The following is a 19,985-nucleotide window of genomic DNA, read 5'->3' on the forward strand; positions in this document are numbered from 1 at the left end:
TCCTCAAGTGCTTTTGAAATTCTTGGCTGGACATTATCTTTTCCTGGAAACTCTTTATTGTTAATTTTTTAAGTTGTATGACTTTCTTACTTATTCTTCGATTAGAGAAAGATTCTTCAAAGAGTTTTGCGTGTGGAAGGCTTCTCACACAGGAACTTCCCCAATGCCTACTGTCATKAATGATAAAGCAAAAACACTTTTAAACTCTAACTCCCCCTTTTGTTTTTCTCTCCTAGGTTTTTTTTTTTTTGTGTGTGTTTTTTTTTTCCCATCTTATTTGGAGGTAACCCTCCTTTGTAAGGAAGTTTTCCGGTGGCTTCCTGCATTGCACTCTGTGTGTGTGTGTATATATATGTGGTCTTCCTCAAATTTCTTTTTAAYAGGCAGTAGATATTTGTTCAGTTTCCTCTATGCTGCCTTAGACTCTGTGCCTTCTGCACACAACTTACCACTTTGCTGCTTTTAATTTCTTTCAGATAAGTGCCTATATTATAGAAAGTTCATCTTTTCCAAAAATCCATGCTGCTGCAGTAATTTGGGGTTTTTATTTTTTGTATAAGAAAGTTGAATACAAGCACATTATAGTAGCTCTTTGAARGCAGTTTCAGCACAAAAATTATTCCTTTGTGCTGTTTAGAGTCAAGTCAAGAAGCACAAAGCTCTACTGAGCCCAAAACTTACCAGGTGCTCGATATGATAGTTTCTAGTAGTGTCTGAAAGATCGATCTCCTTGTGTTCTGGTGACCTGTGCTTGCTCTGTCCTGGAGAGAGACCGATCTCCCAGACCAGCTGTTTGTCACCTTTGCAGCTTTCCTGGTCTCCTTCATCTTGTCACCACCATGCCTGGTCTGGGGTTTCAATCCATGAGGTTTCTGCATTTCTTCTGATCAGAACTTGTTTTGTCTGCACAACAGCAGATTTGGTTTAACATTTAGGATCACTTTCTCTTTAATAGTAATGAATGATCACTCTTTGAAATGGAATAGGAATTCTCATAGAAGTTAAATGTCTAATGCTTTTTAGGGAAACAAAATTACATGAAAGGTCTCTTTGGAGCCCTCTGTGTTAGAAAGTGGAAGAAAAAACCACACAAATTGTTTTCACATGCTGTGCTAAGAGTGGGATTTTGAAAAAGGCACTTAAAATACTATGGYAGAAATTGTATACTTTCAATAGGAATTATTGCAAAAAGTGTAGTCCCAAATTGGAGTTTACAACTCACTGCAGACACTCTTTGCTGGAAAATATGACAATTTTTACCATAACAACAGTGCTGGATTGTTCTTAAATGCACTTTTGTGACTGATAACACCAATTGAAACAAAAAGATCCTGCAATATTTTCTATTCTTGAGTATACTTGTGAACTGTTTAAAACAGGGTGGAAAAAAGAATTGCTGGTTGTTTACTAAGAGAGAAATTGTTACCTATGTTTTAGTGGGGAGGCAATTTTGCTTTATTCAAGTCTTYCCCTGAGAGAGTATTTTGAAACAGATTGATTGATCAGTTGAATTTATTGTCWAAACTGTGCTTCCAAATTTCATTTTTATTATGTATTCAGTTGATGTAGTTTGAACAAAAGACCCACAAATGCAAAGACTTTTTTTTAATATGTCCTAACTGTATTTCTTCTTCCGTATTTCTGAAGTACACCCATGATACTCTGTATGAAAGAGACAYTATAAAATAAAGAAATCTTTATGGTACTTCAGGCGGGAAACATACGGAAAACAGGAAAACTTTGATTTGCTTGGTATCAAAAAAACCCTTTYAATTTCTTAAATTAAAGAAAGAAAACATGGATTTTTTTACTGCTGGCTATTAAAATGAAATGGAAAGGAGTTGCAGAAGATGTAAAGCATAAMGGTTTTCCTGTTTCTTAAGATTTACTGTGCTCAATTTTCACTTCACTTGTTTCCATGTGTTTTTTTTCCCAGGCTAATTTCACTTTTGGTTTTGTGGAAAACTTGAAGACTTATTCTGAGACATGGCTTAGGATGTCTGAGGTTTTCAAAACCAGTGGAAATGTTCTCACAGTCTCCCGACTGCAGGTTGGTGAACTGTGGGAGATCTTTCTATTTTCCAACTTTTTGCTGCATGATCCAGACGGTATTTCTATACATGTAAAACCACTCATGTATCTGACTTTAGTTTTAAAAAAGAGCTGAAAAAGAGGAAGGTTAGATTTAGCTTATGAACCTGCAGCCTGATGCTGTGAAACTTCTGCCATGAAAATACTTAAACGCAATGTTACCTCACTATCCCCATTGTCACTCTGGAATCCCTGATCAAGAGGRGAAATAAAATGGTTTTGGAACTTGTTTGTTCATTGCTTATGTTTGCCAGCAAAATGTGAAACTGATGAGAAAAACTGATGAGGGAAATATTGACTATAAAAGAAAAAAGATTCTTGTTACTGAGGTTTTTCTATTCTATATATTTGTGTCTTCCCCTGCCACCTCTCCTAAATCCCTTCACCATCCCCCTGCCATTTCTTTGAAATGCGTGGCATCAACCTGTTAAGAGGGGAAGACTGAAGACATGGAAAGGCTAAATGATTTCTCCAGTGTTATGCAGGAGATCTTGATAATGCAATTGAACACTAACGCATATGTATATTTTGTATTTCCTTAGAGAAGATAAACCTGATGTAACATCTATCATTTATCATTTTAGGAAGCACTGCAGMACAATTTCATAAAGCATTTCATAGAAAGTAATTTGGATATCAACATGGAAAAACTCCTTAAAAAAATGCAAGCATATGGTACGTACATAAAAGTACATGTAATGATTGGCCTTGTTAGACTTGTACTTCAACTTAGAACCACATTTAGTTGAAATTGAGTGTTTTACCTACTTCATGATACTTAAGTAAAGTAATAAGAGACTTTACACTCTTGAGTTTCTCTCAAAGGTTTTTAATTTTTTCTTTTGAGTGACTAGATAATTTGAATTTCAAATATTGAAACAATATTGGTAATGAATCAGAAGTGMCAAAGTCATAGCAGAGACACAAACTTTAGATCTGTATTTAAAAGGAGGGAAAGAAGATGTAAACCCAGTAGCTGTTAGATGGAAGTTCCATTAGGTTGAAGTATATTTTTGTAGTAAATGATGAAGGAAATAAATAGAAAATGAGATTGGATACAGTGTGTTTGATCAAAAACTCCCTGTATTTTTTTTTTCTGTTTATTGAGAATCAGTTGTGTGGTGTGCCCTTCAGCCTCAGAAAAGCCTGAGAGAGGGTTATAATTGTCAATAGGAAGCAACCAGGGCCAGTCCCAGCTCTGGAATAACCCAGTGGGGCCATGGGGATGATGCKGAGGGCAGAACATCACCCTCTGGGAAGCAGTGTGGGTGCAGGTCCATGATCAGATCCACAACCAGGTGTGACGTGGGGGGGATGGAGTGGCCCTGATTAATTTGTCTGCAGGGGGCTGCCAGCAGCCTCCCCTTGGGGCACAGCCATCCCTGGATGCCCTCTTYCTGCATTGGTACTGAGCCCTGGCAGTCAAATAGAGAGCCTCCAGGGTAAGGTGGATAGCCCAAAGGGAATGGTTCTTGATGGAGGAGAAGGGGAATTCTTATTTGGTATAATATGGGATATTCAAGAATTTAAGTAGGAGAATAGAAAGGATTATGCTGTAAATTTAAGTTACTTAATGACTTTATAAGAATTTAATAATTGGAAAAAAATTCACTGTGTCCTGGTGTCAGTATGGCAGATGCATTATCTGTAGAATGTTTGCCAGCATGTGCCAGAAGGAAAAGTCCATACTAAAGCAGAGTCCAATGTCATTTAAGAAAATTTAATGATTTTGAGGAACAGAGAGAGAAAAGTGAGATAAAATGCAATAACACACAGTGTGACACTATGGACAAAGGGAGCAAGGTACTTCCAAGAGGAGGATTGTGGTAGAAAGGACAGATCTGTGTGGTTTCTGATCTGTGAGTGTTAAGGTAACTATGAGCAGGCACAAATCTGTTCCAGTCACTTTCTGGAGGAGGGCAGTGATGAGCTCTCAGGTACCCCCACAGAGGGATTTTGTAATTCTCATTGCTTTGAAAAAATGGATTTTATAGAAATGTAAGTTATTAAGTCTGATTTACAGTCAAATGATTGAGACTATAGCTAAAGTAAATAAATGTACCTGAAGTACAGCTTTTATTGGTTTTTCGTATCTGCCTCTAAGCAGGAGATGGACAAAATCCATGGAGGCTCCTGAGAACTTGTAAATTAATTGTGTTCTCACTCTTAAATTGTACTACTGCCCTGAGCTGATGCAGTCATGGTTGATGTGACCTGGTGTGGCTTTTCTTTTGCAGACRGGTTGTGAGATTTAATTGAAATGGGCCTTGGTTTGAAGGCTCTCTTTGAMGATATGGAATGGCTAGTGCACACTTTCACTAAGAAAAATGGCAAACGATGTCTGGACTTCACACTGGAAAAAAATCTGTGTCCTCCTTAGGCAAGGGACTCAAATTTGAATCTCTTTTCTCCACGGATAATTTTCTTAACCAGTGAGCTGCTGGCTAGTCTGGGTTAGGCACAGTTCACRCATCAAGGTGAAGATGGGTCATAATACAGCTAAAAAGCAATTCCTTAGAATCACAATATTGGAAAGATAAGATGGAGGAAAGAGCAAGTCTGTTAAATTTCAGGGCCTGCTGGAAATGTAGCTATCACAATCTATTAGTTGAGTAATAGCTGGATTTTGCTTGTGTTGACCTAACACTGCGAACTACATGAGAGGTTACAGGCAAACAATATTCCATTAAATATATATTATGATCTTGGGAGATATCAGATCCTTCTTTATTGACACAGACAACAACACTGAAATCTGTACCTGTGTTTCTCAAATGATAGCTTTTGAACAGAACTAAGGATATTTGATGACATGTAATAAATAGTTAATAGTTTGGATGGTCAAGGCAGAATATGATTTAAGTAGAATGGCTTATGAAATTAGAATTTCCTTATTTTAAGTTGATAGAATTGATATGGTATAAAAAACTGAAAATCAATATGGGCTATAATCACAAGAACATTTATGCTTTTATGAAACCAATCTCTCCAAAGTACCAGAGCACTCCTCTGCATTTACACATTGATTACACTTTGTATAGATTCACTTGGCCCCTTTATTTCTTGATAAATGACATGCACTCCCATTTTTATCTTTTTTTTTTTTTGTTCATTTTATTAGTCCATAATCATGTGTAACTTAACTCTAAACCTCACTTGCTTTCTTTTTTTTAAAGATTTCATTAATCTTGTATTGCATCAGCTGTTTAGTCCTGTAATTATCTTGCTTGCATCCAATCCTTGAATAYATCCACATATATTACTAGTTTCACCACTCACAATCTTTTGTATTTTAATCTAAACTTCCAGCTTTCTAAAATCTCCTGATCTCTGTGATCATGTATTCTAACTAAAGCAAATATTCCCTTTATCATATCTATACTCTCATTCAGTGGACTTCTAATTATCCTCAAATACARGATGCTTGTGTTCGTATCCTTTTGTTATTTCTCTACAATGCTATAAAAATGTTAACAGACTTAGTGWCATTATTCTCCCTGCTTCCCCTACTGTAAAGTGTCATGGACAGAGTGGATAGATGTAGAACTCTTCAAATGTCTCTATAAAATCATTGTGCTGCAAAACCTCAGAAAATTAGCAATTTGTAAAACTGTTTAACAGGGTTACTGTGTCAGATTTACTCATGTGGAACAAGGTAAATGTTTAGTTGAGGGCTGAAAACTTGTGGTTTTCTTTTTAAGTCCTTTGCTTTCTAAGCTGGGTGTGTATGGGCAAGACAATTGCTTTCCCCTATGCTTGCTTTGCAGCCCAGCAACTTGCAATAATTTCCTACCGATTTTGCATAAACCCTGCCCCACTAGAACTTGTGAGCTCCTTCCTGTGTCCTTTCAGTTTGTACAGTACTTGCAAACCTTCAGGAAGCACTGAGAGGCAATTGTGCTGTAGGTTCCTCWTTAAATTCTTGCTGGCTGAGTCTCTCCTGCCCTTCTGTGATTTCTCCCAGAGGTGAAGTTTGTTTTCATTGTCRAGGACTCTCCCTTACAAAGGGCTAYATGTGACTCAATAAGTAACAGCCAGGGTGATAAAAAGAAACTCCACAAAACAAAACAAGCAGCTTTCCTTTGTGCTACTCCTCTGCTGCCGTGGTTGTAATGAAATAGTTTTGTGTGTATTTGGCAGGCAGGAAAAAAAATAGCTGTAATGTTATCACTGAAAACTGTGCCACCACCCAAATCTTCTGATGACTATAAACTTTTTTTCTAATTTCTCACCCAAATTTATTTATTCCTTATTTATTCTAATTTATTCTTCCAGCAACTTTTTATTTTTACTTAAATAGTACTTCTACTCAATGGTTTTACACAAGCCATTTATATTTACTCCCAATTACTTAATGGTAGGTTAAACAAGCTGAGTGGATGATGAAGGCAGGCTTGATTTTTAACAAAATATGAAGAYAATAGTGGACACAGATTTTCTGACTTTTACGTTCATAATTGCTACATTTATAAATGGAAAAAAACCAAGGTCATCAACTCTATAGCTCTTGATTTTGAAACTTCATGTAGATTGAATTTTTTCATACATGTGCTCTTTCTATGATGGGGTACAGGAGTTCAGGCACATTGTGAAAGACAATATTTTCTTCCAGAAATATTTAGGTATGCCACACTCCAAGCCAACAGCAATGTAGATGTTATTTCTTATGCTAAAATTTTCAAGAGTTTAACTCATGACAGAAGCTATTTTTAGTTAGCTATTGATTTAAAATTAAGGTCTTGTGTGTGTATGTGTTGCTGAATGATAGGATACTTTCAGTGGGAGTGGACCTTAAGGATCTGGATCCAACCCCTGTGCTGCACCAGGTTGCTCAGAGATGCATCCAGCCTGATTGAATACCATTCCCTCTTGTCCTATACCTACACTTACTTGCACAAAGTCCCTCCCCAGCTTTTTTGAAGGCCCCCTTCAGTAACAGGAAGGCCACAATAAAATCTGGAAGGTGCTGTAATTTCTGTCTGGAGCCTTCTCCACGTCAAACCCCAACAGTCTCAGTCTGTCTTCATAAGAAGAATGTATATATGGCTATGTATCATTACATAAATATATAAAAAATATGTATGAAAACTTAGCCTTCCCACTTGGGCTTAATGCTAGGAATATTCTGTTCTCTCTAATGCTGTAAAAAAAAGGAGCAGCACAGGTGTTTCCTTCATTTTCCTCCTCAAGGATAGTCATAAATGAGAGATATAGTCTCTCTATTAGGTTCTGGTTTCTCTCAGCCTATGAATTCACCCTGTTATTGGCCTRTCTTTTGAATTCTAGACTGTCAGTTCCTCTACTTTTTCTCCTTGTGCTTTTTATCCTTTCTCACTGTTAATCACACCCCTTCTTCAGACTGCTTTGTATGCTTTCCACTTATTTGCCTTCCTATTKTAATATTTCCTGTGCTGGTGCTGAGTGATGTCTATCATCCAGGATTTGTCTGTCATGACTGTGATCAAAGGAGGTCACCACCTATTCTTTTTAAAGCCCATATCTTCAAGTGAGTCTGGAAAAATTGAAGATGGAAAATTRTGTTTGGTGTTTTATAGCATTGTATATTATGTGGGAAATTCATATGTTTTCATTTTGAGTTGTTTCTAGATCATGCTATCCTTCTGGTTTTTCTCTGAAATATAAGACTATAACATTGCCTCGATATTCTCCACCAATGGATAAGGAATTGAATTCCTCCAAAAGTTGAGGTTTTTTTTGAAACCAGGTTTTGGCTGAGGTATATGATCATCCTGGATCTATTGATAAAGTGAAAATAGAGAGAATCTTAGGATTTCTTCAGATGTTTTTAAATGTAGGACTCCTGTCGAAATGCTTCTGCTCTRTATTACATAGTTCTTGAAATACAGTGTCAAGGAGAAACAATAACATGTTACTAAATGAGAGATTAATATCTATTGTGAYGTCTGAAGCACAGTAATTCCCTTGTATTTATGGGACTAGATACGGAAACGTAAGAAAACATTAGAAGTCCTACAGCTTCAAAGGTGTGGTCTCTTTCTAAAACTTTCCTGGAATTTGTAACATTTTTATTTCTCTAAAATTGAAGGAAACCATAGCTGAGGGCTTGAAAATTCACTGAAATGTGAACTGCACTTCCACAAATTTACACTAAAATTTMTATGTTTTTAAAACTTCAGGGTTTTTTCTTAAATACAATCCTATAGGATGTGCAAGTGACAATGTACCTTTCTGTTCTGATTATCAAAACTAAGGAAGTTCATTTTGTTTCCTCATCGTAGAAACTATGATGAACAAGATGCTTAACAGCTCAGCAAGTAAACAGATTGACCTGTTGACACAGCTTGTAGTAAATATCTCTTCCTGTGTGTTACTGGACCGTTTCCAGCCTTTTGACTCTATTGAGAAATTGGAGGAGAAGGCTCATGTACTCATGCAGGAAAATAATCTTTTGGCTAGTAAGTACCTTATGTAAAACATATTTTTACATATTAAAAATTTTAGGCTTTGTAGTTGTTGTCTGTGTTTATTTATAAGGTAGGTTAAGGTTGCACAGTTTCAAAGCGTGCATTAAATCACATATAATACAGTCAAAATAAAGCACATTTGAATACTCTAATGTAACCTGGAAAGACTAATTATATTAACTGTGGAATGGCCAAATTCATCCTTCGAGTCTCTTATTTGTAAAAATATTTAAAAGAATGGTCATAAATATTTAAAGAAGAAAGAGGTGAAAAAATGTAGAATACTGAGGTAATTTAACAAGATGACGAGATGATCTAGTTAATCTAGTTTACATGCTTTCATTTTTTTTTAAATATTTTTGACTTTTCAGAAAGGAGGAAAGAAAGGGGTTTTGGTAAAATTTATTCTTAAACCAAGAGCTCAGAAAGATTAGCTWGTTTATTCAGAGTAAATACATTATTAAGGAAAGCCTTTTCTTCCCTGGGATTACACTTTTTATCTTTTTCCTGTATTATATGCTTATCACAGWGAATCAATTAATTTTACAAGGGAGTTTAAAAGGCAAGAATATTTTCCTTAACATGCACACTTTTCTGGCAGAAAATGCTGTATGTTGCACGTAGCCTTTCCAGAAGRAAGGTCCACTTAAGTCAATATAAAGTGTTTCACAAAATTTTGCCACTGTTCTTTTGTTTTTTATTGTCTCCCTTATGCCTGTATGTGTACAACAGAAGACATGAGAAAGCACTTGTACAGAAGGAAACTGCTGAGTCTGGAACCCTATGCTTGTTTTGTGATCTGCACAGTACCCTGGCAATGGCTATCCTCTATCAATATAAAACCAGCAGCCCATACCTTGAGATATGGAAAATTCTCAGGAATACTTTGGAGAAGGCAATCTGTTTGTCTCTTCAAGGAAAAAAAAAAGGACAGATAAATCTTGGCTCTCAGAAAATTGAATTAGTAAATTCTAGATCCACTTACCTAAGGAAGGGTSATATGCTAATATAAGACAAGACATTTCTTGTGAGTGTTGTTCAGTGCTCTGGCCCTATAATATCTTCAGATTATTAGAGAGAAGATGGCATTTAAGGGACCTAATGTGTCCAGTATGTCAATGTTACATGCTCTGATGTAAGCATACATTCCTCTCCRTAGAATATGTTCAACTAGAATGGAATTTTCCTTGCTTTGGTTGTGGTCTTCAGAGCCTCATGGAGTGTCTTAGAAAATCAACTCTTTGCATAAATGGGAAAATGTGATTGGCCAGCTAAAAGAAATAAACTTTGCAGTAAAGTGTTCTATATTTTATTATCATTCAGAGAACCAGATGATAGGTAAGGTGTCTCTCCCTTTTCCTAACAAAGAAAAGGGCAACATTTTGCATTTATCCAGAAATGTTTTATCCAAAAAAGTCTGGGTCCCCCCAAAAGTGAATGCAATCACTCTCCTGTTTTGGCTTCATCTTTACAGCTGCATATCAAGATTTCATCTGTTTGGGTTTTTTTTTTTTTTTCCTTTTTACAGAGCTAGAGAAAACAAACATGCAAAATCTGCAATTCTATGCCAGAAGATTTGTAATTGGCTTGAAAATTTACAACAGAGTAAATTTTAGTGGGTTGGTACGGTTTCCTTTGTCATCTTGTTAGGGAAGTTGCTATCCTTTTTGTTGGAGAAATTTTATAGCTGCTGCTTTTACTGTGGAACTAATATCAGTCTYCCAAAAAGGGTTAAGTATGGATGCAAAGAGAAAACAGCAGTTAAAAAARAACCCAAATAATCTCAGACAAAAACGGTAGTTACAAACCCATTTATCATGTGAATTATCTTTTGCATTTCATATTCACAAATGTAAAAAATGTGTCTCTGAAAGCTGCCAGTTTTGGGCTGGGGATCAAGAAACTTTAGAGGCCTGCTCTGGCAGATGAATGTATCCTATGTCATACAGTAATTAACCATGAGATAGCTATGGAATAGCATAAATTATATAAGCTTAGTTATGAAGCTTTCTTTCTTCTCATGTCAGGTATTATCTTCCTTCCGCCAAAGGACAAGAAGCAAAATTCTAGCAATCTTCTTCCAAAACACATTTCATATACAATTAGAACCAGCGTTCTCTACAGCATGAGAACAGATTTGATTAAAAATCCAACATGGAAATCCCATCCCCACAAGTTGCCAGCTGATGGGTTCAAATACAACCATGTCTTTATTCCTCTTCAAGACATGATTGACAGGGCAATTATTTCAGCACAGACTGGGACAGACACCTCAGAAACAGCAATTCAGGTGCAAGCCATGCCTTACCCTTGTCATACAAGTGATCTGTAAGTAAACTTTCAGCTTTTTAATTCAATGTATTATCCTTGTTAGATTAGTGCTAGAGAACTTGGGATTCTWCTACGTTCCCACTTTTAAATGGGTGAATGTATATCTTGGCACAGGATTAAACAAGTACATCCAAAACCAGACTATTACAGCATAGCAAATATTGACTGACAGCTGTGTTTAACATAACACATTATACAATGTTTGTTGGTTATCWGGCAGATGGCCCCTTACAAACTGTTTGCAGCCATACTGTGGAGTAGCCTGCTGGACAGAGTCTGTGTCAAAATAGTGTGAAATTAACTTAGATTATTCAAAGAGAGCCCTTTGAAATCCTTAATTTCCTATTAGATTTTAAAATTAGTTRGTGGTAATAAATTTGTTAAAGTGGAGTAAAAATTGACTGTTATTCCTCACTGTCCAAATATATTACTTTACAGTTGACAGAAATCTGAATTTTGTTTGACTTTGAATGGAGCCCTAAAGAGTAATTAAATCAGTTKCATTGTTTAAAATAATGATATATAAAATAATAATATAATAATATTGTACAATTGATAAATTTAGCTTGTTACATAAAAAATAAGTCAGTCTAACCAGAACAGGAATAAATCTTATTATTCTTATCAGATCTTATTTTGTGCATGCTTTAAGAACAGTTCCAGTATTAACCTATTAAAATTCTGCTAGAAAATAAATTACCTTTGGGGGTTGACAGCTCTTCATGTGTGTTCTTTCATAGATTCTTGAACAACATAGGGTTTTTTTTCCCACTTATGATGATGTTAACATGGATGGTTTCAGTTGCTGGTATGGTTCGCAAGCTGGTTTATGAAAGAGAAATTCATCTTGAAGAGGTAAGAGGCAGATGAACCTCTGAAAAGAAAATTTATTCATTAAAATGCACTGATATGCAGAACTTGTWAGGTACTTTTATGTACTTATAATCCAGATGGCTTTGTTTTCACTTGTTTCCTCTGGGCAGTGGGGTCTGGTTCTAGYTGCCAACACAGATTCACAACATTGTTTGAGCATCACGTTGCAAATATTGTCCATGTGGCAAAAAGCAACAAGCAAAAGATCCATAGAGGTTGAAGCTGGAAAGTGTTATTTGGGAGGGTCTTGTGATTACAATGTTTTTTATTTTGGATTTTTTTTTTTCATATTTTGCTCTATGTAGTCTCTAACGATAAAACTATTTAACCCAAGTTATGAATTTGTCGTGTACTGTGTAACTATCAGAAATAGAAGGGAAATGACATAAAAAACCTCAACTTTTTTGCTTATATCAATGACTAGTCTTCACAGGTCCTAAGCATATGGAAGGATAGGGGCCCTGTGATACATTTCTTTATGRAGAATACACTCTTTTAAAGAATTACACTAGTTTCACTGTATCACCAGAATTACTGCTTGAGTAAGATTTTTAATTTGGGGAATTAYTGAGGAGTTATCTAATTTCTCTAATCTTTCTGTTGTAAGATAAACTTTTTTAATACTTCAAAATATTAAATCAACTTAATATAAATTTTAATGGTCTTATGAAAAATGTGTTAGAGGTTTTATTAGATTGTATCAAAAAGCATTTTTTAGAAAGAGGGATGATACTTCTTASCTGGCTTAATGGTGATTTGCCTGGTAATACATAAAGGTCACAAACTCTACATCTCTTTCAGAAGCTCAACAGGCTGGGAAAAATAAAAAGTTTGTTTATACATTGCTGTGGATGCTCTCTGTACTTTTTAGAGTACAAAAAGGCAAACTCCTCACTGGAACAACCAGTAATCTGACATTTGGTCCTGAACCCTGTGCAAAAGAGAGCTGTGCTGAGCGCAGTGACTCCTTGTATTTGTTTGTGATGATCTGAGAGACTGCCCTGCTCAACAACACAGGAGACCTAGGAGAGAACACAGGACAAGGGAAAAGAAACTAAAAAATTAAGGGGAAGATGACATCCTTTGGGAAGCTGGTAGTYTCTTGGTGACATGTTTTGTTTAAAAAAGAAAAACAAGAAGGAAGTTTGTTCCTAACTTTAGCTCTCTTTGCTTGTTTTCTTGCAGTACATGAAGACAATGGGTGTGTATCCAGCCATTCATTTCTTTGCTTGGTTTTTGGAGAATGTCATTGTGCTCACAGTAAGCAGCTGTGCTCTGGCCATCATTTTAAAAACAAGTGGTATCTTTGCTTATAGCAATGGCTTCCTTATCTTCCTTTTCCTCCTGGAATTTGGAGTTACCGTTATCATGTTAAGCTATTTTTTGGGAGCGTTTTTTAGCAGTGCTGATACAGCAGCTCTGTGTGCCAGCCTTGTCTATATGATCAGCTTTTTACCCTACATAGTTTTGTTGGTCCTGCAGAACCAGCTGAGTTTCACCAGCCAGATTATAATGGTAAATATTTATTTTTCTTTCCTAATTTTTCTTCTCTAACTATGCTGTGAATTTCTATAGTTTCAAAACATTAGACCGTAATGAACTTATTTTTTCCCTATTTCTGTTTGCTTTTGTGATCATTGGAAATAAATCACACTAATAAATCTCCTGTGGGATAATATTTAGGATGTGGAAAGCAATGAAAATAAATTGTCAGGGCAATTTTATAAATCTACACAAAATATTGGGAATTTGCATTCCTCATGCTCATGAGTTCTCTTAATGGCTTGGCCTCAAAATATTTGTAACTTTTGTGTATTTTCAAGATCAGCTGATAACATGCCACTTCTCAAAGTCATTATTTGTTTGGAGGAAATGTAGTGATTGATTTTCTGTTAGGTGTAATTGGAGAATAGATCAGAAACYTGTCCAGGCATGTAATCTGAGGTATATGTTTCTTTGGGATAGGTTATTTCAGGTCTTTTCCTGATTGATGTATTCCATAGCCTGCTTTATGTCTTTGTACTGCCCTAACATACTATATTCCTGAATGTAACATCAGATATCACCATCATATAATGAAAACCGTATTTCACASATCATGACTTCACTATTTCAAAATAACTCACTATATTAAGCTGGTGGAATAATTCATACACTTAAAAAATGCTAATTTTTTAAGCATCAGTTGTTCAGATGAAATAACACTTTCCAGTATTAATAACTAGATTATTGGAGCTCTGTTAGGTGGCGTAAATACTAGTGAGGTTTGTGAGGGACTATGGTTAAAACATAAAGAGAAAGAGCAACTATTATCCTATGTTGAGGAAAAARATGGTCTTTTTAGTTTGTGCTTACTTTTAGTACCACAAGTTATTTTATTTCATGGAACTTGTTAACAACATGTTTTTATTTGATGTTCACATCCTCTTTCTCTTTTGGTGTTGTAGTGTCTTCTTTCTACAACTGCCTTTGGGCAAGGAATATTTTTCATTACATATTTTGAGGGTCAAGAAATAGGTAAGCTCTTCAGTTAGGAGAAAGTTGTAATAATAATTTCAAAAACTACAGTTGGATATGTTTTTCAATCAGATCAAGTTCAGATATTTAAAAGGATGTAACACTTTTTTTTTACTATTATGGCAAGATCAATATTGATGAATGGGTGCTTCTAACTACCGAAAAAGTATCATAATGGTACAATAGCTGGTAATAGCGGAAGAGACAATTGCAGAAAATGTTACTTAAATTTCCCACCAGACACTTCATCAAAATGACTCATCTTTACTGAAGGTAGGGCAAAATGTGCTTAGGGAAAAACTTTCCTTGACTATAGTAGAAAAACATTGTAGAAGCAATATCATGACCCAGTGTACTGCAAGGAAAGTAGCATTTTCAGTAAAAAAATGAGGTTTTTATTTTATTTTAAATAAATTTACAATTTTGTTATTTTTGTTTCCTGTTTAGCAGTATGGTAGCTACTCGTTCTTATTTCATGTTTTTAAAGAAGTTATACTATAGTTTGCACCTTTTTTTTTCCTTTCATGTCTTTTGCAATGCAATAATTATATGAAGCAACTATTCCATGAATTCACTCCTGTTTACCTCAGATTTGAATTTTCAGATTTAGCATTATAGAAATATTAAACTTTGTGTAATCTTTATATCAGCAGAGTCGCTTAAAGCCTGATTCATTGGTCAGTGCCCCATTTTGTGGGTGTTGTTATGTTTTTTCTTTTGCCAAATTAAGGGCTAGCTAAAACTTCATAAACAGCCCTTTCTGCAACAGCTTCTCTACATTTTCCCAGCACCAATGTCACCTGCTGTTCTAAACACAAGATTGTAGAGGCATAGAAATTTATTTCTGTTCATGAGGATTACAGTTATTAACTATGATTTGTTTGGTGCTTAAATACCCAGAAGTGTGGGGTGTTGATGTGTTTGTGATCTTTAATGCTGTACTGATTTAGCTTTGACCTTTACGAAATCATTATTGTTACTACCAGGAATACAGTGGAATAATGTGCACCAGTCAATGGCACAAGGAGGATACATGACCTTTGGATGGATGTGCTGGATGATGTTCTTTGACTCCATTTTATATTATGTAGGTGGCTGGTATTTCAGCAATATTATTCYTGGTAAGATAATGGACTCGTTCTTATTTCATCTTTTTGAATAAGTTATTTAATATTATTCCTCCATTAATATCTCTACAATGTAAACAAATCAAACACCACAGGAGACACTCAATGTAGCATTGTCTTTCTTGGTTTTATGCAAATAAAACAAAAGAAAATCTTTTTCTCTGAGTTAAGGTTCTGCGGAACTGTCTGATTTTTTTTTTTAGGGACTGGGAAAAAACAATCTTCCTAAATACACAAATATTGACTAGTGCTAACACAAGGACTAGAATTTGTAGGTAGGCATGAAATATCTTTTGTTTGCTTATGGGTAGGACTAATGTTTGGCAGAATTAGGAATTTATTAGATCTTCACAGTAACAGAGCTTAGTCTGGTTGCAAAACTTCCCGTAAAAATGGTGAATCTTCTGAATCAGTACTTGGGTTGAAACCCATGAACAGCAGCACATTTTTAGATCATAAAGACCTCAGAGAGCCTGGTAACTATGTCTTGCTCCCAATCAGTCCACAGTCCAGTTCATAAAGAAAACTAATTGTTTTTCAAGTGTATTTTCAGAAACTAGTGGTGTGTTTTTAAATTTCTTTCCATGAACCAAGTTTTATAAGTCTTATAAAGCTGGTTGATGTATTTTAAATCAGAGCCTCATGCCTCACTGTATGTTTTACTTTTCCTCTGATAATTTACCTTTCCTCTGATCTGCATACATCACTTTGTCTTCTGGCTACTTGCATTTTTTTTTAAATTAAAAATTAATTTTGCCTTGAAAAATAAGGATGGGTGGAACATGCAACTGAATTTTTWAAATTTTATCTTAAATTTCCATTTGCCCTTCAGTGTCAATGCAATGACACTCCAAACAGAGAGAGTGTGTAATGTGTGATGGGTAAGTGATGTCTGAAAAGATCAGGCAATGCTAAAGATTAGGTTGTATATAGGAGTGTGTGTTTGCCCTTTCTTTTCATGTGCTGCAATAAATATTTCCTGCGGTGGTTGATTTGTTTGCATTGTGCAGACATTAGTGGAAGAATGAGCAATGGATTATTTTTATAGTAAAAAATTAGGCTCTTTGTCTTGGCAGGCCATTTGGTGGGTTTTCTTTTGTACAGGTTACAAGATTATGTTAAGTCTAAAGTTCTGTTATACTTCGAAGCTGATTTGGAGATAAGAGAAAGCATCACTAAAGTTTGATTATTTTATSTCAGCACCTGGTTTGACTTTTTTACACTTTAATGAAATTTTTAAGCAGTGCCAAGAATTTGAGCTAATTRAATGGTCTAACCCGCTGTTTGTAAGCAGTGATAGAATATTTAGTTTACAARCAGATGCAAAATGACTATAAATATTTCAACAGTTTATATCATAATTCTTATATAGGCAAGTTCGGATTAAAGAACCGATGGTACTTTCCCTTTACCGTTTCCTACTGGAAGAACCTGTGTGGTGCAGACAGAATCAAGAGACATTATCTGAATTCTAATATGTTTTTCTTCAATGAAAACTTCCAAGAAAAAGGTTTGTAGTAATAGAATATGAACAGTGGGGATTTTTTTTCAATGATGTGCTAGTCATGGTCATTCTGTTTTTACATTGCTTGGTCTCATATTATAAGTTTAGATCATGTCCCTTTCTTTTTTCCATTWTATAGTACATTTGCTACACCCTGTAATGCTTGATTCATTCACTGAAAACTATTGTGCAGAAATATTAAAGAAAACTCTTGAAAAGATGTAGAATAAGTGTCTCTTGGGTTCCTACTGTCCCAGTGTGTTGTCTCTTTGCTTTGTTTGGATCTTTTGGAGTTCACTGAAGCCTTTCCTAGTCTTACTGAGTCTGAAGCATGTAGGACTTTAATAAAATTAAAAAAAAATGCTTCTTGTTTCAGTGGACAAATTAACTTCATTCATTTCTTTCCCTTCTGTTTTTAATTTCCCTCTTCTATAATCACTGTTTTTTCTATCTCTGCTTTTTAGCCTTCTGTTTGGAAAGCTGTTATTGTAACTAATTTTTATCTGCCTCCAGATGCTTTCACAACTCTTCCATGTATGTTCACTTACAATTAATTCAGATTTTTTTCTTTACTTCCCTTCTCTATTCTCTTTAAGAACTTTCTCACATTTAGTTTAGATTTTGGAAATGAAGGAGTAAGTCACCCTCACCTGTATTTTATCTTGGACTTTAGAAAAACATGATGTATTGTGCTTTTTTTGGACATTACAATAGCTTAGAAATGATCCAGTTGTCTGTAGCATAGGTGAAGAAGCTGAACATCTCAGCAATTTTATGTATAGATGTCTCCTAGATTAGAGCAGGCTTCAAAATTTCTTGAGGYTCATTTAAATACTTGTGGAAAAACTATTTGTATTAATTTTGCCTGAATTTTTGCAATTTGGAACAACTCCATTTTGTTAAGATGATTGTATTTGCTCCTTACATAAAATGAAGMTTTCCAGTGTTTCCCTCTGGGTTCACCACACAATCTGTGGAAAACAAAGAAATAATCTCTGCTTGACCAGTCATTAGRGTGGTTTCTGTCTGAAGCCATCCAAGTGCCTACACTTGGTGGCTCGCTTCTCCTCGTGTTGGGAGGTTRATATCAAATTGCCTGTGTGTGAATGCTGAAACTGTCATGCAGCAAAGGAACCTGCTGTCTTTTTTAAGAATTGTGTGCCATTGTACTGACAATGGGATAAATGCATCCATGAAGGATTGTTTTGGAACAGCAAAGTGATTTACTTTCACAAAATTTTTACACTTGTTCCATACAGCCCAGGTAAGGGCTGTTTCCMGGGGTTTGGAAAACAATTGGGAAACCAGAGGTGTGTGAGGGAGGGGCTGGAGTTKAAGTTCTACCAGCTGGAACTACAACTAGAGCAGGGCTGGGAGAGACCAGGGTGCTGTGTACCCACTTGGAGCTCCCCCTTTTAAAAGCAGTTTAGTGTCTGCTAATAACTTGGAGCTCTTTGAGTCTTTCCTGARCTACATGGTCTGAGGTGYMCTCTGTGCTTGAATGCTTTTTTGTKAATTCCCAGGATGCAAATTTAGGAAACAATAGAATGAGCATGAAGAATATTTGTTGGTGGTTTTAGTCTGCAGACCAAAAGTCAGAGGAGGTAACTGGAAGAGAGGTTCGTGACAAGGAAGACCTTAGTAGTGTCACAATTGCGGATAGTACCTTGTTAGCAAGTGACCTCAAATTTAGAAAGATTTTTTCTCAGAAAATCTTTAAAGTTGATTGTGAAAGGAGAAAACCAACTTTTTAATTCATAGCATAAACAAATCAATCTTTGAAATAATGATACAAATTTTAATTTGTAACTGATTTACATAAATTCAAATTTTTATGTATAGCATAGTTCTCTGTTCTTGTAAYGTTTACATTTTATTTATGTAAAAGWATTGCATACAATATAACTCTAAACCATAAATATTTTATATAAATGTATATTCATAAGGATAATTCTCTCCTCATAATTCTCATCCATAAGTTTATTTCTATGGACTRGAATTGCAATTTGGCTTGCCTTGCTTAAAAAGAAAAAAACCCAATCTGCTGCCAGATTTCTCAATTGTAATGAGTCAATAAAATATTACACATTAATAATATAAAGGGGCTGCTGGTTGACTGTGATCATATTTGGAAAGGAGTGCCAACCTGACATGGAAAGGAAGGCAACTTCATTGGTGTCATATGGCATCTCAGTTTCCTGATGCTGTTACCTCTTAGTGAGAAAACTGCTGGATAWCTGCTTGCCTTAAGCACCTTGAATTATGTTTAGAGTAGGACGCTGCTCTGAATTATTTCACAGAGATCTTTGTTGCTTTGCTTTGTTGACTGAGGGGAATAGAGAAGATTAACTGCCTGTGCCTGTAAATGTTATGTCACTGTTGTATACCTGAAACTGGATGTCTTGTAGATTACACAGTTAGAATTTTCTCGTGCTTATGGGCATAAAACAATGAATCAAGTAGCATTACTATGAGTATTTTTTACTAGAAATAAAATATAGCAACTATTTTATGACTTTWTCAATACATTTGTAGACATGCACTTAACTTGGCATAACTGTTTTCAGTTGCTTTTTAAAATGAAAATGGGCCAAATTCCTAGCAAATATTAATTGACGTGGTGCCTTTCATTCCAGTTTAGTTTGTGTCCRTTTGGACAATTTCAGCATCTGTTCTAGGCTTTAGTAAATGGTAGAAGGGGTTACATTATTTTGTTCTTCCCTTTATACATCCACACATATGTTTAGATTCAGCAACTGTTTTTTTCTGCTGCTCTTCCCCACACAGACCCAGCATCTCAGGGYTGGAAAGGCCCTTGCACTGAAGAAGCCACCATTGGTGTCATGCTGCTGTCCCTCACCAAAGAGCATGTGAATGGTCAGAAGGCTGCTGTTAAAGATCTCAACCTCACTTTCCATAGGGGTCAGATAACAGCACTCTTGGGACCTAACGGAGCTGGCAAGACAACAGTTATGTAAGTCTGACTTTTAATGCTATTACCATCCCCTCTGGTCTCTGTTATGCTTTTTCAATTCAAAAATTTGTGAACTATTTGTTATGCCTTTTTTCCCCCCCAAATATATATTTGATAAACTC

General features: G+C 35.5%; 1 protein-coding gene across 1 annotated transcript in view; it reads left to right on the forward strand.

Annotated features, from left to right (window-relative positions):
- ABCA13 (ATP binding cassette subfamily A member 13) overlaps positions 1-19,985 on the forward strand; it is a 171,143-nt gene that overhangs the window by 51,915 nt on the left and 99,243 nt on the right. The window contains exons 21-30 of the mRNA XM_057370805.1: positions 1,937-2,050; positions 2,676-2,766; positions 8,352-8,528; positions 10,565-10,865; positions 11,609-11,723; positions 12,927-13,256; positions 14,189-14,258; positions 15,245-15,379; positions 16,758-16,895; positions 19,677-19,863. Of these exons, the coding sequence (XP_057226788.1) occupies positions 1,937-2,050; positions 2,676-2,766; positions 8,352-8,528; positions 10,565-10,865; positions 11,609-11,723; positions 12,927-13,256; positions 14,189-14,258; positions 15,245-15,379; positions 16,758-16,895; positions 19,677-19,863 (1,658 nt within the window). The remainder of the gene's footprint in view (positions 1-1,936; positions 2,051-2,675; positions 2,767-8,351; positions 8,529-10,564; positions 10,866-11,608; positions 11,724-12,926; positions 13,257-14,188; positions 14,259-15,244; positions 15,380-16,757; positions 16,896-19,676; positions 19,864-19,985) is intronic.

This window comes from Malurus melanocephalus, unplaced genomic scaffold (genome assembly GCF_030028575.1).
Source record: "Malurus melanocephalus ecotype Western Australia unplaced genomic scaffold, MMel_1.1 scaffold_133, whole genome shotgun sequence".
In the NCBI taxonomy this organism is placed as follows: Eukaryota; Metazoa; Chordata; class Aves; order Passeriformes; family Maluridae; genus Malurus; species Malurus melanocephalus.